The sequence below is a fragment of the Astatotilapia calliptera genome, chromosome 11, assembly GCF_900246225.1.
Source record: "Astatotilapia calliptera chromosome 11, fAstCal1.2, whole genome shotgun sequence".
NCBI classification, from domain to species: Eukaryota; Metazoa; Chordata; class Actinopteri; order Cichliformes; family Cichlidae; genus Astatotilapia; species Astatotilapia calliptera.
The window spans coordinates 22,720,691-22,743,753 of NC_039312.1; the positions used below are offsets into that span (position 1 = coordinate 22,720,691).

Here is a 23,063-nt window from a genome sequence, read left to right on the forward strand (position 1 = left end):
GCCGAGGGTGACACAACCAGTTACTAGGTTTAGGGGGCAGTTTTTTCAAATAAGACCAGGTAGGTTTGGAGGGATTTTTTTTCCCACTTCACTGGATACCTTACGCTTCCTCAACTGATCATGCTGCAGCTTTTAAGAAGATCTAAAAATAAACAACAAAATGCATAAAATTACGAAGCTCATTGTGCTCTGGTAGAGCAAGTGTTTGTGACAGTGGGAGCATGTGAGAGAAGCATACTCAGGCCCAGATCATTAACACAGTGCAAGTGCAGAGGCAAGTGTGACTTGTGTGATCACGCCCTTAAACTTTATAATACTTTCGAATTCAGTCTTTTGCCTTCAAACACACAAAACAACGATTACATTTCATTTGAGCTCAACCATTTTATTAAAAATATCCTGTGATTACAAACACCCAGAAATTGACTAGAAAAAGTTCATCTTCTCAAGAGCCATTAAAAATATTACAACTTGAATCTTCTCATCATTCGCTCAAATGTTGGAGGTCTTGCAATTAAAAAAACAAAACGAAAAACAACAACTCAAGTTTCAAAATGGGAAAAAAATAATTAAAAAATACTAACATTTTCCCAAAACAGCATTGTGAAATTACAATATACACAAAAAAGAAAACAGAAACTCATAAGTAACCTGGATAAGGGAACTTGGTGAAAACACTTTTCATCCCTGCAAGTCACCACTAGTTAGAAGAAAGTAACCGTTACAGACAACTGCTTTTGTTTGGAGTGACAGCAAATGTTTAGTTTTTTGACATTATTCAACTGAGGAAGGTCGGAAAAGAAAGCAAGTAGAGTACCACTTAACATCAAGTTGCCCCCTTAAACGTACTAATGTTAAATGTAACTGAAGTATTTCCCCTTTTATACTTCCCTATACTGAGTTTAAAGGACCCAGTAGGCCACAGTAAGTAAAACACAGGAAGAGGCCAATGTCAAGTTTATAAATGAACATTTCTTTGGGGGGGAAAAAAAAAACAGTGACAGGCAAGGGGGGGCCTGCCCCACCTGAATATTTATAGAGAGAACACTGCGATTTCTAAAGGTTTCAGAGAAGGACACCGTTGGTGCTTAAACTGCATTCACTGCACATCTGATACTTTGAATCCTCAGCCTGTTTCAGCTTTTATTTTGAAGGCACAATCAGTGTACGTGTGTACCGAAATACATTTCGATGCCACGGTACCGTCCCTTCCCCTTTGGTTTTGTCCTTTGTTTTTTGGGATTTTTTTTTTTTGTCAAAATGGCCACTAATCTTTATGATGTTTTCAATCATCCCACCTATTTTTTCTATATGCACCGTTTTGCATCTCGCGGTCAGCACTGTTCTATAGCAGAGCACACCTCTTCTTTGTTTTGGTCTCGGGGGGCTCCAAAGCTGCCAGTATGGCCTCGTCAAACACGTTTTTAAGTCCTCGCTGGTTAAAGAAGAAGAAGAGGAAAAGATGACGGAAGCATAACAGAAGGAAGCATAACTTTCTATTTCAAACAAATCTGTCACTTTTTAAATACGTTTTAAAAGTGTAGTGAGATTTTACATACCTGTGTGAGGGCAGAGCACTCCACGTACTTAACAGCCTTGAGCTCACGAGACAGCTTCTCGCCGCTCTCGGGTAATAAAGGGCGCTGTTTGTTCTTTGCCAGCTTCTCCACCGTGTTGCTGTCTTCCCGCAAGTCTACCTGTGTCCCCACTAACAGGAAAGGGGTGCTTGGGCAGTGGTGTGAAATCTCAGGGACCCACTGGATACAGACAAAAAGACAAAGTTTATCTTAGATACCCAATGAAATTTGCGACTATCAAAAGCTGGTATGCTTTTCCTTTAATCCAAATAGTTTCTGATTCATATTTTTCATTTCATAGAAAATAATGTGTAATAAAATGTCTGGCATGTAAAACGGTGAGATTGTAGAGAAACTGAGGAAGCAGGAGGCTTTTTCTTCCATGTGACATTTATTGAGAATAAGGACGACAATTAAAACAATTATTAAAATTCCAAGCAGTCCAAGCAGAAAGGACATCGCGACTCACACCTCCACATCAGGATGATCATAAGAACACAGTGAAAACTTCACTATTTTGAGCAAGTGGCTCTTGAACGGGTGTCAAATTTAGAAAACTACAGCACTTTCTTCACTCTATTACATACAAAATTATTTAAATATAAGCATTAGGCTAGCTAGAGAAAATGAACAGGAGATCTTTAAAAATAATCATTATTTTTAGATCTATACGCTTACTGGCCACTTTATCAGATTCCCCTTGCGAGTACCTGGTTGGACCCCCTTTTGCATTTGGAACTGCCTCAACTCCACATGCATCAAACATTCCTCAGAGATTTTAGTTCATATTGATATAACAGCATCACAGAGTTGCTGCAGTTTTAATGGCTGCACATCCATGATGTGAATCTCCCATTCCACCTCATCCCATAGGTGCTCTATTTGAGACCTAGTGACTGTGGAGCCCATTTGAGTACAGTCTACTCACTCTAGTGTTCAAGAAACCAGTTTGAGATGATTACAGCTTTGTGACACGGCACGTTATCCTGGTGGAGCAGCCATCAGAAGATGGGGACACTGCTTATATAAAGGGATGGAGACTGTGGTGTTTAACGATGCTTGGTTAGTTGGTACTAAAGGCCCCAAAATGTGCCTCACTCTGTTACACCAACAGCCTGAACGACTGATACAAGGCAGGATGGATCCATGTTTCCATGCTGTTTATGCCAAATTCTGACCCTACCATCTGAATATTGTTGCAGAAATTGAAACTCGTCCAACCAGGCGACGTTTTTCCAACCTTCTGTTGTCCAATTTTGGTGAGCAGATGCAATCTGTAACCTCGGTTTCCTGTTCTTAGCTGACAGGGGTAGCACCCGGTGTGGTTTTCTGCTGCTGCTGCTGCTGCAGCCTATCTGCTTCAAGGTTCAACATGTTGTGCATTCAGAGATGCTCTTCTGTATACCTTTGTTGCAACAAGAGGTTATTTGCATTCCCGTTGCCTTCCTGTCAGTGTGGTCATTCTCCTGTGACCTCTCGCATCAACACGGCATTTCCCCCCAGAGAACTGCTGCCAACTGAATATTTTCTCTTTTTCAGTCCATTCTCTATAAACTCTATAGATGGTTGTGTGTGGAAAATCTCAGTAGATCGTCAGTTTCTGAAATGCTCAGACCATGTTTGAAGCCATTTAAATCCTTAACCTTTTCCCCCCCCCCCCAAGTCTGATGCTCAGTTTCAACTTCAGCCAGTTATCTTGACCATGTCTAAATGCCTAAAGGTACTAAGTTGCAACATGATTGGCTGATTATAGATTATGAATAAAACAAAGTGACCAGTGTAAGTCTGCCAACACATTTAACAAAAAATAGTCAACATCTCTGTTCCCAAAACAGTGAAAAGAGATTTCAAAACTGACCTTCTCTTTGACATTTTCATACGACGAGGGTGAGACAACAGAGAAACATACAAGGAACACATCTGTCTGTGGGTAACTGAGAGGACGCAGCCTGTCATAATCTTCCTGACCTGAGAGCAGCAATCAAAAGAGAAGCAGAACAAGGACATTTTTTTTCCCAAAGGTTTTAGACTGACAGAAATGAGAGAGAAAAAGTGAAACTGAGAGACTTTCGAAGATCAGCTTACCAGCTGTGTCAAAAAGACCGAGCGTATACGGCTCTCCGCCGATCATCACTGTCACGGCATAATTGTCAAAAACCTTTGAAAACACAAAAAAGAAGTAAGCAAAAAAGGGCAGTTAATGGTAGTGCAGCATTATAACCATGAATAATATAAGAAAACAGAAATTTTATAGGTGAGCATGTTTACAACAATATGGCTCAGTCTTTCTTAATTCCTCCTCCTACCGTAGGCACATATTCTGAGGGGAACTTGTTGGTTGTATAGGAGATCAGTAAGCACGTCTTTCCTACAGCCCCATCTCCTACTACTACACATTTTATCGTCTGCATCTACAAAGAAAAACAGAAAGTAGGAAACATGACAAGATGTTTGCCAGAAACAGCACACCAGACAGCTAGCTAGACTCTTAGAGAGGAAGTAATACACAAGCACTCTTAGTACTGTCTCTAGAATCATGCATGGGTTCACATACAGGCAGTGAAACAACATGGAAACAAACACACAAGCACTAACTGTGACAGACTCACAGAGACATGTGATGCATCTAACCAGCACATCTAAGCCTGGAATTAATATTTATATTCACTACTGAATAATCTGCACATTATTTTGAAGATTAATCAATTATTGGTCAGTACAATATGAAAGGTCAAACAATTATAAACTTACAGACTGCATCCTCAGCGGAGGCCAATGGCCTACTTTGCATTTTTAAAGAAAACGATTAAACCTTTATGTTTTTCTGTCAATATTTTCCTGGAATTTGGCCTGGTGGAATTTGCACCCTCTTGCTGTCTGACAGAAAAGCAGAATGCAGCAATCACAAACCCTTCCTCCACCTTGGGTGGGGGTGCAAAACTGAAACCAGCAAACGCCTGACATGCCTTTCTGAGACGAAAGGCATGTCTGATCATTCATGAATTTGTCTCTAATCTTGTAACATGCAATGATTTATAGTGTAGATGTGGGAATGGACTGCATATAAAGATTACATAACTTTATATATGAAGTAATTATTCGTATGCAGCATCACAGGATTTTAGACATCAAACATGCAAATACTCGAAAATAAAGTATTAAGTATTATGTATTAAGTGTTAAAGTATTACTTTACCAAATAAAAACTGAAAGTTTTAAATAGCTCAACCTCTGTAACTCTGATAGTAAAATGCTTACACATTACATATTGCAACAGCAGCATTTCAATGGCCATTTTCATAGTTTTGATCCATTAAGCTCACACTGCTAACATATTTTGTCCTAAGATAAGCGATAACATTACAGTTGGGGCAGGGTATGTCTTTTTAGGACTAGTGGACAAAAAAGTATCCATTATAGAATTTCAGCATCTTAATTCAAATGGCCTGAGCCAGAACTAGACCCTTACGCCGATGCTGGGCTTTGTGTTCAGGCTTTTGAAAATCCAATCATAGGTCTATTTGGACAGGCTGGGGTGAGTCATATAAAGTAGCATAAAGGGTGAAAAAGTCCACACAGGTACTAAGCTGTAGTGTTGCAATGGATTAAACATAAAACGTTCACATCAAAGGGAACAAAGTTTGAATCCCATGTGAAGGTAATACTTAGTATTAACTTATTTTTTTTAGGTCAAATAAACTATTTGCATATTTAAACAGTGCCTGCTCAGATTTCTTGGTGCCACACCTTCCTACAGTACATGTTAACTATTAAATTCATCCCACTTATTTAAAAGTCAAATTTACTAAACATTTCTGTTGCTACTTTAATGTGCAGCACCTAAAACGACTGCAACCCGATCCACCCTTCATGACAAATATAATATTCAGTAAAAGTCGAATCAGTTTGAGACAAATGAATTAAACTTTTGTGGTGCTGATGAATTATACCAAGGCGTTTTTATGTGACTTAGACCTCTAGTAATACGACTTTTATTCGAAGAACAAACCAATTAAGTTATTAGGCATAAAAGCATACAGAGAGAGCATTAGTTAGAGCATGACAGCTTTATCAGTGATATACGCCACTCATCTATTGGTCCACATCTGTCATTACTGGCATTTATAACAGCTGATAAATGAGACTGAATAGAGCTTCACCTATCCACATAATGCACATAACCACACAACATGTGTACAAATATGGATGGATTGTTTCTCTTTTACAATTGTTTTCTTTCTTGTTTCTGTCAGTGCTTTGTTACCACACTCCACATCCTGTTGCATCTTCCACAATAAAAGAAAAAACAGTAAAGAAGAGACAGCGAAAACATTGTTCAGTGGTTTTATCAGTGTTGACGCACAGTTTGTCCACCATCGGGCCCTCTCCAACTTCCCTCTTTTTTTAAATTGCACTTCTATTATGTTAATAAGAACTCTACGCATGTAACTAAACTAAATAACTACACATAAGAAATGTTGGTCAAATTTGGTTGATATATTGGATTCTAAAATTGCCAAATATCAGTGTCAATCTTTAAAATCCTATATCAGTTGGGCCCTAGTCTTACTTGTAAAAACAAAAAGAAACATTTGCAGTATGATGAACAATGCTAAAAAAAAAAATACAAAAAAAATTTATTCCATCAAATAGTCTCTGATCAGATGAGACAAGATAAACTAATTATCCCCAAAACTGAGAAAATTGTTTGGCACAATCAAAACAGCCCAAATAAATAAGTAGAATAAACAAATGGAAAACGATTTTGCAAAGTTAAAAACTACTTTGAAATAAAAATTAATGCAAAATTAGTCTAAATGAAACAAAAACATGAAGGATACGGCTGTATATAGATAGGTGTGAGTTCAAGCAGCGTGCATACCGTTTGGAGGTATTCCTATTTGGCTTGTTATTACATGTGCAAGCGAAAAATTAATGACAGTGAATAACTTCCGCATAAGCTGCACAGCGAGGATGTTAAAGGAAAATGCCGCCTATTAGCAAAATGACATTTAGAAACGGATACTGCAAACACTTCCGCTAAATAAGAGCTCCATCTGTTAATCTGTTATCTGAAAGTTTAACACCTGCAAATGAGATGTTTTAGCCAACATATAAAAAATAATCATTTAAGACTGAGTCTGACTGAATAAATTAAATCAGATTTGTGAACAGTGGACAGGCAGCGTGAAAATACTGTCACTGGTAGATTTCTTATTTAATTACAATGTACAGCGGGATCTAAATCGATCAAAATGAAAGTAATCACACTACCAAAGCTGACAAACAATCATGACAGCTTCATTAAAGAAATGTTTGTCCGCTCTGAATTAACCCTGATCGGTAGAAAACTTTAACCACCCCGCAGATTTAAAACATCTAGAAACAAATGTTTCATTTCTGTTAGACTGAACATTGTTAGAGGGCCTCTCCTGCATGTGTCGCCTACTCTAATTAGCCACAAATAGTAGTTTTAAGCAGTTTTTGTAACTCTACTCACCGTTTTTCTTCCCACAGGTTAGGCGTTGGTTACATCCGGGTTTGAGGGTCGAATTACTTTGTGCGCAGGCGCATAGCAAACCGGGACCCAGTCCCGATTGTAGAATCGATACAAAAGAAAGAGCGTCGCCTGCTGCCCAAACTGCAACACATTTCTGTTTTTTTTTCACATGGCAAAACAGCACATAAGGCATAAACAGTGTTTATACAAATCACATGAGCTTGACAGTGAATATTTTGTTTGACCATCTTTATTATCCAACAAAGCCTGAACTGTCTATTGAAGCTTTCTTGTAAGATCTTTAAATAGTCTTCAGAAATAGCTCTTCAGGCTTTTTGAAGGTCAGTCGAAGCTCTTCTTCAGATGTTGACTGCCTTTTGTTTTGGATCTTTGTTTCTCTTCCTATTAAGATCTATTAAGTTTTAACTAAGGACATAAAGTCTGTCAGTAAAGACTGATAGATTGATTGTAGATTCAGCTAAAGAAATGCGAGCAAACCATATGTGTTAAGTCTAATTGTTGAATGTTGCCCTTGTGTTTCCCCAACAATGTGTTTTTCTAACATGGGGCTAGTAACAAAGTACCTAAACATACAATTTTAAAATGGTTCTTTGCTAAGTTGTGTGTTGTTCCTTCCTTGAGTTAGTTGATAAATGTTTAGGTACAAGAAATCGACTGCGAATTAGTAGGAAACCGATGTTTAAAGAAAAACTTCAGAAAGACTGGAAAGCTAAAAAGATAAGATAAGACTTTATTTATCCCAGAGTTGGAAAATTCCTTTAAATTGTAAGTTAAACACAACAAACGTATAACAAGTAGTCTAAGTAAGTACTATGGTACAGCTCAATAAAATATAAAACAACAAAAATAAAGTATAAAACTAAAACAAAATAATAATATATTTAAATGCATGTGTATCAGTTACCTGTAAACACCCCTAATCTGCAGAAAAAGTGCCAAAAATTGTCCTAGAAGCCTCTCCGGAAATGTGTTATTGTGAAAATATGCTAACCGGAAGTTAGCTTTGTTAGCTTTGATGCTAACTTGATAGCAGCGTTGCTTCCCTTTGTCAGAGGACTGACTTCCGTTTTTGTGTTTTCTCCAGGTTTCTGGAAATCGCTGTTTATTGAGACGCTACGATTTCTGCCTCCTTGTTAAGCAGTAGTAATTGTGCGTGGTTTTCGAGAGGGAGCTGGTAAAAGATCCCCCACTTCAGCTTAAATCGAGTTTGAGTTCATTTTCTATCAGCCTTTAAAAACTGTTTACCTTGCTAGCTGGCTCGAATCAGCCAGCTGAGAAATCACCTAGCATGTTTCGGTTCTTGAGTGACGTTGATGAAGATCCCTATATGATGTAAGTACTGACATTTCACACTTTTTTTCTTTTGACACTGGTGTCTTTGTGTTCTATAAGTGATTGGTAGCTATATTGCGGATTGCTAAGTTTAAAAAATTTCCACTGTCCCTTGTAGCAGGTACCCTCCGTTACTCCTGCCAGCTGTGGGGGCCTACACTGGTCCACCATATTGGATAGACAATAACAAAAAGGTGTTAGCGTTCAACAGTATTTAGTTATAACCAGCCGGTCACTACATTTAGCAGTCAATTGCTCTCATTGGATTTCCACTGTTTCTTTAAATCGCTTGTTTTTTAGGTTTAAAAGTGCTTACTTTTGTAGTCTGGCAGGTTTACATTAGCGCATTTCCCGCTGGCAAATGGATGAAAAAAATCCGTAATCTCGCAGCCCTCAGTAAATACAGCATATATGCATTTTTGGTTTTTTATTTCAGACAAAAAAATCGAAATAACAGGTGCAAGTAAATCTTCTACTTCGGCTAATCTCTCACAAACAAACTATTTATTTTTAGAAAAGGCGCACTGCTTGATCAATTATGGAATATAACCGCGATTTTATTCTGATATTTAAACACACATAAAAAAACTTAAAAAAAACATCACAATGCAAAAGACTACTAGTGAAAATTTCTGAATGGCATATATTTGTACTTTACAATAATGCAAAATAAATCAAAATATTATTTGCAAATGAAAAATAGCTATTTTTTTTCATCTAACTTTTCATACAGGTTTTATCAAAATGAAGGTGTACCACAAAAACAAAAGTATCAGTATAGTCTAACCCAAATAGTACATAATTCTAGATTTTCCAGATGGTGCTCTAATTATAGCCGAGAACTCATGTTGAATAAATGTGTATGCATATTCTCTTTGCATTCATATCATTCTCAAGACCTACTGTCTTGCCAGTCTTGCATTCTTTACATTAGTGCATTTTCCCCTCAGGCAAATGGATGGAAATGGAAAATGCATAATATTTTGCTCTTTTAATAAATGCAGTGTAAAAGCATTTTTATAATGGAAATTAAAAACAAAAAACAAAAACACCTTTTGTAGGTGGAAATAAACTTTCTGTGTTGACTCATTTCCAATAGGCCTTTTATTAATAAAGATGCAATGATTGCATCTCAGCTCTTCATCACACTTATTTTCCATTTAACAGATAAACATCAGCTTTCTGTTAAAACCACAGCACAATCTAACGACACAGATGCACAAAATGCAAATTTCAGTATTTGATTTGGGTCTTGATGTTATACAAGTCCATGTTTGGTGTGCCTCCAGGCTTACTGGCTGGTTATTAAACTAATTCATTGGCAGTTGTTTTTGTCCTTTAATATCTTTTTTCTTCTTTTTTTAATCATTTGGTCTATTACATTTTAAATTGGCAAACACACTTTAAAGGAGCAACCAGACAGACACCAATTTTCAGCAACAATGCAGCCAGAGTCATAGAAAAATAACTAAATTGAGGGGCTTAAAGCAAGAACGGACAACATGAAGTGGGGACTAATTTTCGACAACTATTCGTTAACAACCAAACATCAAGGTGTGTCCTCACTTTAAAGCTGGTTGCTAGTGGGTATTCCAGGCTCTGGTTGTCGAGGTAACCCACTAAAGTATTTACTAACCTGCGATAATATCAATCATTGATATCCTGTGCTCTCATTGGAAGTCTCTCAAATCGCTCACCTGAAAGTTGAGAAAAGTTTGTGTCTTCCCACTTTATGCTGCCAAAGTTGTTGCTCGAAGAAAAAAGTTTAATTTTTAAAAAATAATGAAAGAAAAAGAAAAAACAGTAGCAAAATTTCATTGATATTCACTGGTCACTGGTTGGAAAATCACTTTAGCTACAAAACGATGTGTCAGTTGATTGACTTGCTTGTTGAAACAATATTCAGATTATGAAAATAATGAAAACAAAGGTGGCTGATAGCCTGGTTAATAAAGCAGGGTGCATGAGAGAAGAGTTCGCTGCGTGAATTTATTAATTTTTTTATATGTATACAAAATACACTATAATAGATTTTCTTATATTACTGGCTTTTCTTGTATTAAACCCCCAAACTGAAGAAAATAATAAAGCAAAATAATGGTTGGCTAAACTGGGCTCACAAACCCAGTGGAACTTGAAACACTTTGCTGGAGTATTTGCCTTGTGCTTGAAAGTTTACAGTTTTCCTCCTTGTGTCGTTTTCAGTTTACCTTCACCTATGTGAGTACAGTTCACACAGCTACACTCAGTTGATTCATACATGTGAAATCGAACACAAAAGTCTGATAAATGCTTTTGATTTCTTCCAGGGATCCGTTTGCAGCTCACAGGCAGCAGATGAGGAGTCTGTTTGGACCATTTGGGATGGAGCCTTTCCCTCTTGCTCCTCAGATGCAGCCACATCGTGCATCACGCAGACAGGTAACAGACTCTGTGCTGATAGATACTTTGTATGAGTTTTGTATGTCCAGATTGGCTTTTTGTTTACTGCCTTTTTTAAAATCTTAAGGTGTATATTTGTCTTTTAGGCTGGCCCTCTGGCTCCTTTTGGCATGATGGGAATGGTTAGTAACACCTTCTATGACCTCTTTTAACAACTGCAAACACGGTGCATGGTGACTTAATTTTCATTAAAGGAATTACAGAACTCTTAATTCTGTCACCAGCCACATGATGATATTCTGACTGATGATTGATAGGTTCCAGTGTAATTATATTAGACTTCTTAATAGGTTAGATTGAGGTTTACATCCCCAAAACTCTGTAGCCCTGAACATTTCAAGGTATTGCACAACGTAGGTGGTGCAAAGTTTAAGTTTATTGATTTGCTCGGATAAGAAAAAATAGCAGCAGTAATAATAGTTAATAATAGCTAATGAGTTGGCATCGAGTGTCCTGCTTCCTGTACCCTCTCATCAGGCAGCTCCTTCGCCAAGTATGTTCTCTCTAGAGAGAACCCACCGCAAGTCATCTCCTGCTGTGTCTGAACTTGCTTTTTCTGACTTTTTACAGAGTGTCAGTGTGAAACCAGCTCAATACAATATGGCAAAGCAAAATCTCTCAATAAAGTAAAAAAAATATGCAAGGAAGGAGCTCGGTTAAATATAGAAAAGTAAAAAAAGTAAACCTGAATAAAAATGCAACAAAATAAATAAAGGCACATTACCCAGATCTGTTATTACCTTAAACGAATCTTAAAAGAATGACTGCTGATTTAAAATAATAAAATAAGTTTTGTCATTTATTATATGGATTTTATGATTATGGTGGTTCAGCGGTTATCGCTGCTGCCATATAGCAATAAGCCACAAAGTTTAATCCTGCTGACCATCTTTCTGTGTTGAGTTTGCATGTTCTCCTTAGCCTGGGTGCCCCAGCTTCTTCACACAATCTACAGACATTCGTGTCAGTTATTTGTTTATCTTTGTTTGGCCTGTGCAGGGTGTATTTCATCTCCTCCCTGATGTCATCTGGGATCCTGGATTAAATAAAGGGTTAAAAAATTTAAGGGGATTGCTCAAAGAATGTTTTCTCCTACATAACGTAACACTTTTGGGCGTTTTCCAACAACGGGAACTGCCGTCATAGAACATCTTTCAGTCTGTTTTTAGCATAGAAGTGCATACTCTAGGTTAGATATCTGAGTGGCCCAGTTAATTGGTTAATCTTGAAAACAAAAAAAACATCTACTAGTCAGAAACAGGAAGAAGAGTAGCTATCAACACTGAAATTCTCCAGTATTGGTGGACGCAACAGTGTCCACTGTTGTTATTATCAAAGGGTTCTAGACCACAGTGGGAAACAGAGAGGCTGAAAGGGCTGTTTATGGCGCTGTGTAGCACCTCATGGCTGCCACGAGCTCCTGCACTGGAAAAGTGGTTATTGACAACTGTGCACTCAACACACAATGTATGCTGCTTTTCTGCCTGTGGTTGGGGACTACTCAAATGAGAAATGTAAAGATCCTCTTATTGCTTGCAGGGTGGAGGGTTCATGGATATGTTTGGCATGATGGGAGAAATGATGGGAAACGTGGTGAGTTGTTTTTTCTTTCCAAATAAACAGAAAGGAATTATTGTCGTAAATGAAATGTGTGTCTCACTAGTTCTCCATCATTTCTATTTACTTTCCATTATTTTTCTTCTTCCAGGACAGAATGTCTGGTTCACCAAACTGTCAGACGTTTTCCTCCTCAACAGTGATCTCATATTCGTCAACAGACCCAGGGGCTCCTAAAGTTTATCAGCAGACCAGTGAAACAAGGACGGGCCCAGGGGGGGTAGGAATAACTCATATTAGTTCAAATATATATACGAAGTTGTGGTCAGAGCCATGTAAGTAGACCTGCTCAGTGGCTGGGGCCTAATTAGTCTGCTGGCCTCATTAACACCAGTAAGTGTAGTGACTGTAAATAGATTATGTACAGTATAAATATCAGAGATGAACTTAAGTTCATCCCTTCCGGCCTGATTTTGTAATCTGAGGTATTTTTTGATTTGTTTTTTTTTTTTTTTTTTTCTTCCCCCAGATCCGTGAGACGCGGCAGTCGGTGAGGGACAGCGAGAGCGGCCTGGAGGGTCTTGCCATTGGCCACCACATTGGAGACCGTGCACACATAATGGCGCGTTCACGAAATCGCCGCACTGGAGACTGTGAAGAACGGCAAGACTACATTAACCTGGATGAGAGTGAGTCGACCCTGATTACAACACTAATCTTAGCTCAGGCTTCACCTACTATTCAAGCTAATTGGAATTGAATTTAAAAAGGGGGCAAAGGAGATGAATGAGGAGTTGTGACTTTGATGGTCTCACTTCACACACGTGTGATTTCTTTTTTTTCTTTTTGGCTCTTAACCCGGTGTTTGTTCCTGCTAGGTGAGGGTCCAGCATTTGACGAGGAGTGGAGAAGAGAAGCAGGAAGATACGCTCCCCCGAATGCTCGTGGGTTGGACTACGGCCGCGATCGACGAGGAGGCGGCCAGCAGCTCGCTCTTACCGCTCCTCCCAGTTCAACGTCCCCACCAGGTCATCGGCACGAGTCCCCCAGACACCGTCAGCCCCAAACCCGCCCACGTTACGACTGGTGAGAAGGTAAGAGAGATGTCAGAGATCATTGTGCCACTATTATTATAATTGCTGTAATCTGTTGTGAGCTTATTAATTTCTGAATGTTATCAGACATAAAATTAAATGGCCATATTTTACTCTTATAAATACTTTTTCGCAGTATATTGGTTTGCACAGTAAGAAATTATAAATGCTAAACGTTGTCACTGCTTTTTGATTTGCTTTTGTTCATTTGCACCTTGAATGCTAGGAGATTAAACAATGCCAGCTATTTTCCCTACATAGTTCTACAGAATGGTTTACTGCCCTTGTTTTAACACTTTTCTGAGACTGCTCTTCACACATGAGTACCTGCTGCAGTATCCTCCTGAACAATAGGTGCCATTACTCAGAGAAAACCTCCACATTACTCTTAGTATAGGAAGTGAAGAAGTTAGAGGTTTTTTTCCAAAGTCTTCCAAACTCTATTTTTCCAGAAAGTCTCCCTCTGCATAACCTTTGAATCTCGGAGCTTCCGTATTCATATATCATTAAAATGGCAGGGGCACCAGTTTAGCTCACTGGGATGAGCAGGCGACCATATGCCGCATCGCAGAGAGCGGTGGGCCTCACTGGCTTCCAGTGAAGTTCAGAGTTAATTTTGAAATATTAATTATAACATATAAAACCTTATATGGCCAGGCTCCTGTATATATAGAAGAGCTTCTGAAACCTTATAACAGCACATGGCCTGTCCAATCTATCTGATCATGTCTCATAATTTCATCGACTTAATTTCAGCAATACCCAAATAAACCTTGTTACCGTTAAAAAATAATTTAAAAATAAGGTTGTTTTCTTCTCTGTTTACTGTTTGCACCGCCACCGTAGCCTGATCATTTTCTTCTAGGAATCTTAAGTCCTTTAGGCTAATGCACAGCAGCCACAAAATCCCAGCACTGTGTTGGGGTCTCAGTGCTGTGCAAAGGTGTGAGCAAGCCTATTAGTAGTCGTGGGCCATAGATCACGCCTCAGTGATCTATGGCCCACAATATAGCTACCAATCACTCAGTTTAGTTTATCTAATGCACTTTTTTGGCATTGTGTGTTTGTCCCTCCAGGTGTTCCGTATAACAATGCGACCAGATTGAAGGAGTTGAGGATTTCCCCGATGCTGTGAACCACGATGAGGACGGGAAGTTGATGCCCGCCATAAATGTTTGATATGACTGGACTGTCTTTACATGAACAACATATTACACACACACACACACACACACACACACACACACACACACACACACACACAATGGTTAGAGTTTAAATTCTTTACTCTTACACACACAGACACACTTACAAACGCCCCTGTGTAAACATGGGTATAACTACACTCACTTAATGTATAAATATATATAAACACTCATTCTCTAAACTTGACATGTGTCTTTGCCCACTGCACTAAAGTGCTACAGTATACAGTACATCTGCTGTACAATCCATTTTATGTTTGTGAAGACACTCGTGTGTCGGTGAATTGAATTGTATACTGATAACTAATTAATGTAATAAATAAAAAGTTCATTAAACATTGTTAGATAATTGCAAAGTGTGCCTCTGTTTTGATGTTTTGGGGTTGCATGTCTTAAATTATGGAGTGTTGTTTAAAGAGTTTTCCGATTCTGTATTTTTCCTTTTGTTTTTTTTAAAACCCTTGCTTATTCATAAAATGTATTGACAGCTAAATAACGTGTTCATTTGTGTCAATGCAAGTCTACATACACATGCATGCACGCATTCATAGGTGTGCGCCCTCTTCATCTTCCCTGTGCCACCGTGTCTGCAGGTCATGTGATGTCCAGATGGCACGTTCAAGCGGGGCAGCCAATGAAAAACTTTCCTTTTCTCCAAACGCCCCATAGCTTCCCGTCTGCATTTCGCTCGTGCTGGCTGTATCTTTAATTACATCTAAGACTATTTTTAAATGCACATCCTCCCTCCGGCAGCGGCTGCTCCCGTCTACCTGTCTTCTTGTTTCCTTTAATCCCTATCATTAGATATCTAACGTTCCCCAACAAGGCGCCTTCTTTTCTGCTGTCTTTGCTAAGATGCATCCTCCTTGTGGTTGCTTTGTTGTCACATCTCCTGCCTGTCATCCACATGCACTTACTTCAGCTGTATCGCAGCGCTGCTCGGACCTGACAGGAAGCGCAAATGAACGTTTCATGTATCAGTTTGCTGGGACAATATTTTCATGTCACGAGTGCCTCTGTAGTTATCAGCAGTGAGCAGATGTGTACGCAGCACGTATGACAGGACAGCGTGGGTGTAAAGTAGCGGTGTATGTTAAATGCTCAGATGGTTACATTGTTTCCTGCACCCCTATTAATACACAAATCCACATTGCTCCAGCTCTTCTACTCAATTCCTCCTTCCTATCTCTTTTTCCTCTCTCCTTGCTTTGTTCCCTCCCCTCCTCTGCATCTTCCAATGACTCACATGCTCACCCTCCCCCCGTGTGTCATACGTTTTCACCCCTTCTCCTCCCACCTCCCCTTCCCGCTATTGCTCCTCATTCGCCCACATTCGCTCACTTTCTCCACCAGGCTTCAAACAAGCTGCAGGTAACGTTTAAAAAGATTGATCTGTTTCTTCAGTCCCTCCATCCCTCTCATCCCGCTCCCCTCCCCCATCTCCTCGTCGCTACCTGCGCTGTCTTTTGCGTCTCATCTCTGTTGGTCCGTGCTCTCTGTCACTGACTGAAACGGGCGAGAAATTGAGCTGGTTTGTGGTCTGGAACAGTTTGACAGATTTTTAAGTAGGTGCGCATCACTGGTTTCTGATTCATGTCTTTTTCTGTGTGAGTGTGAGCATTTTCCTTGAGAACCTCTTTTTCCACTGCTTTCCATCCTCAAGGCTGCGTCACTATCACCACAGTGTGTGTTCAAGTGGAAAAGAGGAAGAGAGTGTGAAGTCCTTGTTTTTCATATGAGTGCTTTTGGTATTTCACAGGCTATTTTCATACCGAGCTTCATCTTCACGCGCAGCTTTGCTTGCTCATGTGTTTCCTTCTCTAATTAAAATAACAGACTGAGTGTATGAGCACTGGATAAAATCTGCATTTGAAATGAGGCCAATGTTCCCTTGTTTTTATTTATTTATTTATTTTAACAGGATGTCTATAGTGAATATTGTTGCCAGGGAGATCTTGGACTCCAGGGGAAACCCCACTGTGGAAGTAGATCTGCATACAGACAAAGGTTTAGAAAAAATAAAATCTCTTGTTTAATGTCTCAAATTAATGTTTAGATTATTTCATTAAGGTTAACTACATCCTTCTCCATCCTCTTTCCTCTCCCTCAACCTTTCACCCCATTACGTCTGCCTCCTCTATCCACCCACCAATCATATGCTTCGATTCCAGGTCTTTTCAGGGCTGCTGTTCCCAGTGGTGCCTCCACAGGCATCTACGAGGCTCTGGAGCTCCGAGATGGCGACAAGACTCGCTACAAGGGCAAAGGTGTGAACACTTACAAAGATGTCTCCCCTGCACTAAGCGCTCTTGTTTTTCTGCCTGTATCTGATTTTGCATGATGGTTCTTTTCCTTATTGTAACAAAATGGGGACTAACTGGCTTCACGTTTTGCACTAAAGGTGTGACAAAGGCTGTTGCTCACATTAATGACACCCTTGGACCCGCCCTCATCCAGTCTGTGAGTACTTCACTTTGGCTCAGTTCAGTTTTGTTTACTGTACACAGCACAAGTTCACAACCAACAGTAACCTCAAGGTGCTTTCTGTTGTAAGTGAAATGTTATAGTATTACAGAGAGAACCAAAAACATCACATGCGCCTCTATCAACAATCAGTGTGGGGGGAAGAAGACTCCATAGACTGTATATAGAAGATGGGTGAAGCCAGCATGACATTGATTTCTAGGTTGGCTCCACATTATGAAGCCTAGCTGTATTTGTTTTGTTTTTGTTATACAGGCACACCTGCTAAGTGACATACTTCTTAAAATACGAGAGGTTTACTCATCCTTTTGGATGGGCCATGCTTCATTGCAAGTCATATTATTAGTACTGTTGGTGCCAAAAGGCAGAGGTCCTGTTCATTAAGTGGAGTTTAGTGCTTGAGGCCTAGCAAACAACAACTGGCTCCAGCTCGTTGTGTTGGAATATATGCAGGTCAGAGTGTCCACACTCCTGTAATGTTAATTAGCCATAGAGACTACAGTCCCGTGTAAATATGTTATTTACCAGGCTAAGGTTTTGACTTTAAACTTGTGAGTCACTGTTGGACAGAACCCCAAGTCGCCATACAAGGAACTGCAGATTTAGCATTTTGGCATTGGCTTCGTTTTGCTCAGAAGAAATCTTCAGCAGCATTTGGCTCAGGGAGGGGCAGCCATCTGTTGCAGCCAGTTAGGCTGAGGGTAAAGAGAAACAATGGGCAAAAACAAAGGGAGAAGATACACAGTTAATGTAGTGCAATAGTGACATAAAAATGCATAGGAAGAGAAGACGATGGGAGTGGAGAAGAAGTGATCAGTGCATCAGCTTAAGGCTACATCAGTGTAACTAAGGCAGGGGGTGGCCAACTCGAGAGCCGGTGTCCTGCAGGTTTTAGATATCACCCTGGATCAACAAACCTGATTCAAATGATTAGTTCATTACTAGGCCTCTGGAGAACTTCAAGAAATGTTGAGGAGATAATTTAGCCATTTAAATCAGCTGTGATGGATCAAGGACACATCTAAAACCTGCAGGACACTGGCTCTCAAGGCCTGGAGTTGGCCACCCCTGAACTAAGGGATACCTCAGGGTCATCTAATCCAATACTAACTATAAGATGTATCAAAAAAAAGGGAGAGCTTGAACCCAAACCAGGAGAGATGGGCGCGATAGCTGAAGCACTGCCCCCCTTTAAATCTGAAGGAACCACAAGTAAGCCTGTATTGTGAGAGCAAAATGCTCTATTAAAATAGTACATGATGGGGATTCATCCAGCAAAGTGATGGGATAAACAAAAGAATATTCAGTTTATGCTGCAGAACCTGATGAGCAGCCGAGCGGGACTGAAATGAAAAAATCTGTTTACTGTATGAGGAATATTGTGTTTTTCTTCCAGGGAATCAGTGTGCTGGAGCAGGAGAAGCTGGACAATGTGATGATTGAAATGGACGGCACTGACAACAAATGTAAGCCTCGCTCACATCTCGTGTGGGGTGATGGTATATATGTGTACTGACATGTTTCCGCACCAGTGAGTACCGACTGCATGTGTGCGTTATGTTTGTGACTGCCTCTATTTCGCCTCCAGCTAAGTTTGGTGCCAACTCTATTCTGGGAGTATCGCTGGCCATATGCAAAGCTGGCGCAGCAGAGAAAGGTGTCCCCCTGTACCGTCACATTGCTGACCTGGCAGGAAACAGAGAGCTGGTCCTCCCTGTTCCTGTGAGTTTTATAGTTTTTAAAAAAATTAATTTTTCTCCAAACATAAATGACCAACCATAAAAAAACCCACATCCATCTGACATTCTTTTAGGCTTTTAATGTGATTAATGGAGGCTCTCACGCTGGGAACAGGCTGGCCATGCAGGAATTCATGGTTCTTCCAGTGGGTGCCGAGTCTTTCCGTGATGCTCTGCGTGTGGGGGCGGAGCTCTACCAGACACTGAGAAGTGTCATAAAGGAGAAATATGGTCAGGATGCTACAAATGTGGGTGATGAAGGGGGGTTTGCCCCTAACATACAAGAGAACAGTGAAGGTAAGCACGGCGACCACCTGAAAACAATTTCCTTCAGCCTAATCTAACATATCGCTCCTGTTTCTTCCTGTCAGCTCTGGAGCTGATAAAGACAGCCATAGAGAAGGCGGGCTTCACAGATAAGGTGGTGATAGGAATGGATGTTGCTGCTTCAGAGTTCTTCAGTGAGGGCAAATATGACCTGGACTTTAAGTCGCCACCAAATGCTGCCCGCAACATCACCGCAGATGAGCTGGCCGCCATCTACCAGGGATTCATTAATAACTACCCAGGTGTGTAATGTGGTGTGTGAGTACACATGTTCTCCAGAGAGCACAATGTGGGCACCTCTTAGTCATTAAAAAAAAAAAAGGGGGGGGGGTGTTATTGATTTCTCTAAGCCTCCGTCAGCTTGAATCAAAGCATCAGGGCTATCGCAGTCGACTCCATATGTTTTTTTTCCTCCCACCATATTTCTTTTGTCACATTTTAGAAAGAAATAGTCAAAGAAAAAGAGAAAAGGGGCGGCAGAAAGAGCCTGGTCTCGCCTCCTGACACATGAAGCTGTTAAGGAAGATTTAATTATGTGCTACATTGCAAATTTGGCAAGCGGGGTACTGCTCTGATGTGGGTCTTTACCCTGTAAATGGTGTGCATACTATTTGTGGGCTGTGTGCATGTTTGCATCTGTAATTAATAGCAGTAGATCTAAAGGCATTAGAACAGCTACTAGTGATTTCAGCTAGCCTTGTGTTTCTCCTACAGTGTTGTGATATTTGAGTCATGGAGGAAAATGATCTTACCCATGTGTCCTTCCCTCTAGTGGTGTCTATTGAAGATCCTTTTGACCAGGATGACTGGCCCGCTTGGTCTCAGTTCACAGCCTCAGTGGGTATCCAGGTAAGATATTACAAATTATGCCATTATTATGTGGAAGTAGATCAGCGCAGCTCTTCTTCAACAGGTAATCTCGTATTCCTCCTCCTTCCATTAAACAAAGAACAGTCAAAATTAATGGTGCAGAAGTAAAGTCATCCTGTTTTTATTTAGCAGAATGAGCCAAGCCGTAAAAAGCAAGTTTCTATCAATATCCATACACATTAAAGCACGTACCCCTCCTCTCCCCTCCAATACTGCTGTATTCTATGTGGACCAGAACTTCATTTACACACTTAGAGATACAACAAAGGTTAATGCCCCCTGAATAAGTACACGTGATACTAATCCCCGTGCCCTTCACTTCACTCGCTGTGCAGGTTGTTGGAGATGATCTGACAGTCACCAACCCACGAAGAATACAACGAGCTGTGGAGGAAAAAGCCTGCAACTGTCTGCTCCTCAAAGTCAACCAGATTGGGTCTGTTACAGAGGCCATCAAAGCGTGAGTTGACTTTATGTGTTTCAAGCCAAAATCTGTGGGCACACACACGGATTGCAGTTATACTAATTTCCTCTCTGGTTTTCCAGGTGCAAGCTGGCACAGGAGAACGGCTGGGGCGTGATGGTGAGCCACCGCTCAGGAGAGACAGAGGACACTTTTATAGCTGACCTGGTGGTTGGTCTCTGCACTGGACAGGTAACACATGCAACAGTCTGACAGCTCATATCCCTCTGCTAGCTTAACTGCTTATTACTGATCACGTTTCATGCTCTAAGTTTTCCTTGGGTCCCGGTGCATAAGCAACATAACAGCAACATAACAGTGCAGCATCACACTTTGGGACCATACAAAGCAGCAATAATCAGAATCAGCATCAGCATACTTTATTAATCCCTAAGGAAATTATGTATGATTATTGTAATTATGTATAATAATATGTATTATACATGATAAAGCAGTGCAAATAAGAGCATGAGGTAATAAACAGATGTGGAAATGAAGCAGCTCAATATTCATTAACTTTTTACTGTACTTCTAAAAACAAAACAACTGAAGTCCTGAAATTAATAAGTTAACTAATCAGTGCATTGATAACAACAGTGAAATATCAATACAGTCAATTCAGTTTAGTTCAAGGTGCTTTATATTGGAAGGTAAAGACCCTAAATTGTTAGAAAGAAACCTTAACAGTCAGCCAGCCCACTTGGCAACAGTGGGAAGAAAGAACTCCCTGGCAGAACCAGGCTCAGGGTAGAGGCAGCCAACCACCGTTCCCAGTTGGGTGTGAGAGGGAAAAGAAGAGAGCAGAGACGGGACGAAACGCAAACTTTAGGAGATAAACATACAAAACATTTGGTCATAAGATCTTCATAATGCTAATAATTTGCAGCTTGTTTTTCTCAACACTTTTGTCTAAAAATATAATTTTAAGAATAGTAGTCAGAATTTGTAACATTATACACAGAATAATATATGTATTAAATATCAAAATGCCAGTTAGTTATTGCCTCGGTACAGAGTATTAGTACTAAATGTGCAGAACCTGCTTGAGGGGAGTGTAACCCGGTTACGTTGTTCCCTAAATGCTTCATATGCAGGCAGTCTAAAGCTGAAAACAAGTAATAATCAAATTGTGAGGACTGCAGATCGAAACAACTTTATCCTCAGCACTGCACTTACTGGAGACTCCAGCAGTCCACCTCCCAAGTAGGAAGAGATCAGCTAAACGTTGACAGGCGATCAGACATGTGGAGATTTGTTGAATTAATGATAAAAGTTCAGCCACGTCTGTAGCTGTTAGTGTTTTTTTTCTTCATTCAGATCAAAACTGGAGCTCCCTGTCGATCTGAACGCCTGGCCAAATACAATCAGCTCATGAGGTGGGTATCTGTAGCTTACATTGCATAAATGTATGTACATGGTATGCAAATGGATTCCTGTATAGCGCTTGCACTATTTTGATATTTCTCCTCTTGTCTTCATTCTTTTATCTGTTGTCATCTTCTTTCACATTCACCTTCCTGCTCTGCATTTCACCTCCTCTTCCTCTCAGGATTGAGGAAGAGCTGGGCGATCAGGCTCGCTTTGCTGGACACAACTTCCGCAACCCCAGCGCCATTTAGGGAGTGGGGTGCCAGTGTTCTCAGCAGACAAAATGAGAGAGAACAAAAAAAACCCCACGCATACATATAAATAGTGTCATATTTCCCTGATTAGTTCTATGTGGTGAGAAGTTTACGTGTATCAGCAAAGCACTAAACACACAAAGATGAACTTAAAAGCATCAAAACGAATTAGTTTTCACATTATAGCTACAATATATCGATCTAACACTTCAGTGAGTGATAGAGATGATTGCCTACAGCCAGCCTCCACGAATCCTAACAAAGCCTGGTGGAGGAAAAAAAAATCTACTGAACTACTGAGTCACACTCCCCTTCACGGGCTTGTTAGTTTCTCTCATTTTCCTGAGCCCCCTGACTCTCTCCTTTTCACTTGCTGCAGAAGTGTTTTGATCTTTTTTGTGCCCTGTTGTTTCCTCCTCTTCCTCCTCCTCCTGTTTAACAGCTTGCTGCAAAGTTGCGTCTGCTACTTTGTCTGTTCAAAGTGAAGCTTAATAAAGAGATGGATATATGTTAACTCTAACCAAAGATCTGGGTGTGTTTGTTTTGAAGAGAAGCCTCACTGTGCTTCTTTTTGAGAGGTAAATATAATCGGTTATGGAGCAAAACTAGAAACCCATGTAGCTCTGAAATATTATCTTACAGGGTTTATGATTATAATTTCAAACCTGTGGTGAAATAAGGGAATCTTTTAGCACAAATGTTTTTTTTCTATAGGGGTTTGTTTGTTTGTTTCGTGGTCTTTGTGACTGAAACAACTTCTGGATAAGAAGAATGAGTTGTTCATACGTAAAGACTTCCTATAATGGTTTGAATATTTCAAGCCTGTTCCG

General features: G+C 40.0%; 3 protein-coding genes across 4 annotated transcripts; 2 read left to right on the forward strand and 1 right to left on the reverse strand.

Annotated features, from left to right (window-relative positions):
• Positions 1 to 364: 364 nt before the first annotated feature.
• Positions 365 to 7,195, reverse strand: cdc42l (cell division cycle 42, like). Its single transcript, XM_026183594.1, has 6 exons — positions 7,078 to 7,195; positions 3,884 to 3,988; positions 3,663 to 3,735; positions 3,436 to 3,545; positions 1,560 to 1,757; positions 365 to 1,435 (listed from the first exon to the last, which is right to left on the reverse strand). The coding sequence occupies exons 2-6, from the start codon at positions 3,986 to 3,988 to the stop codon at positions 1,346 to 1,348; spliced, it is 576 nt and encodes a 191-aa protein (XP_026039379.1). The 5' UTR covers positions 7,078 to 7,195; the 3' UTR covers positions 365 to 1,345.
• Positions 7,196 to 8,097: 902 nt separating this feature from the next.
• Positions 8,098 to 15,079, forward strand: mlf2 (myeloid leukemia factor 2). Its single transcript, XM_026183593.1, has 9 exons — positions 8,098 to 8,430; positions 10,636 to 10,650; positions 10,740 to 10,851; positions 10,959 to 10,994; positions 12,412 to 12,465; positions 12,581 to 12,709; positions 12,959 to 13,118; positions 13,308 to 13,523; positions 14,600 to 15,079. The coding sequence occupies exons 1-8, from the start codon at positions 8,387 to 8,389 to the stop codon at positions 13,517 to 13,519; spliced, it is 762 nt and encodes a 253-aa protein (XP_026039378.1). The 5' UTR covers positions 8,098 to 8,386; the 3' UTR covers positions 13,520 to 13,523; positions 14,600 to 15,079.
• A 69-nt stretch (positions 15,080 to 15,148) lies between these two features.
• On the forward strand, positions 15,149 to 22,753 carry LOC113031474 (gamma-enolase). 2 transcript variants are annotated; one of them, XM_026183587.1, is made up of 13 exons: positions 15,149 to 16,099; positions 16,650 to 16,735; positions 16,900 to 16,995; positions 17,130 to 17,188; positions 18,609 to 18,678; positions 18,801 to 18,934; positions 19,026 to 19,248; positions 19,323 to 19,520; positions 20,051 to 20,127; positions 20,484 to 20,608; positions 20,695 to 20,803; positions 21,929 to 21,987; positions 22,161 to 22,753. In XM_026183587.1, the coding sequence occupies exons 1-13, from the start codon at positions 15,819 to 15,821 to the stop codon at positions 22,228 to 22,230; spliced, it is 1,587 nt and encodes a 528-aa protein (XP_026039372.1). In that variant the 5' UTR covers positions 15,149 to 15,818; the 3' UTR covers positions 22,231 to 22,753. The 2 variants fall into 2 exon arrangements, with proteins under 2 accessions (XP_026039372.1, XP_026039374.1); XM_026183589.1 differs by lacking the exon at positions 15,149 to 16,099 and adding an exon at positions 16,115 to 16,297.
• Positions 22,754 to 23,063: the final 310 nt, after the last annotated feature.

Excerpts from the sequence above, each read along its gene's own strand:
- cdc42l (XM_026183594.1), bottom strand. The coding sequence starts at position 3,988 with ATGCAGACGATAAAATGTGTAGTAGTAGGAGATGGGGCTGTAGGAAAG. Across the intron at positions 3,736-3,883 it reads CCTCAGAATATGTGCCTACG|GTTTTTGACAATTATGCCGT; the intron begins GTAGGAGGAGGA and ends GTGTTTTCAAAG. Across the intron at positions 1,758-3,435 it reads ATGAAAATGTCAAAGAGAAG|TGGGTCCCTGAGATTTCACA; the intron begins GTCAGTTTTGAA and ends GTCTGTATCCAG.
- LOC113031474 (XM_026183587.1), top strand. The coding sequence starts at position 15,819 with ATGTTAAATGCTCAGATGGTTACATTGTTTCCTGCACCCCTATTAATA. Across the intron at positions 18,935-19,025 it reads AGCTGGTCCTCCCTGTTCCT|GCTTTTAATGTGATTAATGG; the intron begins GTGAGTTTTATA and ends ACATTCTTTTAG. Across the intron at positions 21,988-22,160 it reads AAATACAATCAGCTCATGAG|GATTGAGGAAGAGCTGGGCG; the intron begins GTGGGTATCTGT and ends TCTTCCTCTCAG.
- mlf2 (XM_026183593.1), top strand. The coding sequence starts at position 8,387 with ATGTTTCGGTTCTTGAGTGACGTTGATGAAGATCCCTATATGAT. Across the intron at positions 10,852-10,958 it reads ATCGTGCATCACGCAGACAG|GCTGGCCCTCTGGCTCCTTT; the intron begins GTAACAGACTCT and ends TTTGTCTTTTAG. Across the intron at positions 12,466-12,580 it reads GAGAAATGATGGGAAACGTG|GACAGAATGTCTGGTTCACC; the intron begins GTGAGTTGTTTT and ends TTCTTCTTCCAG.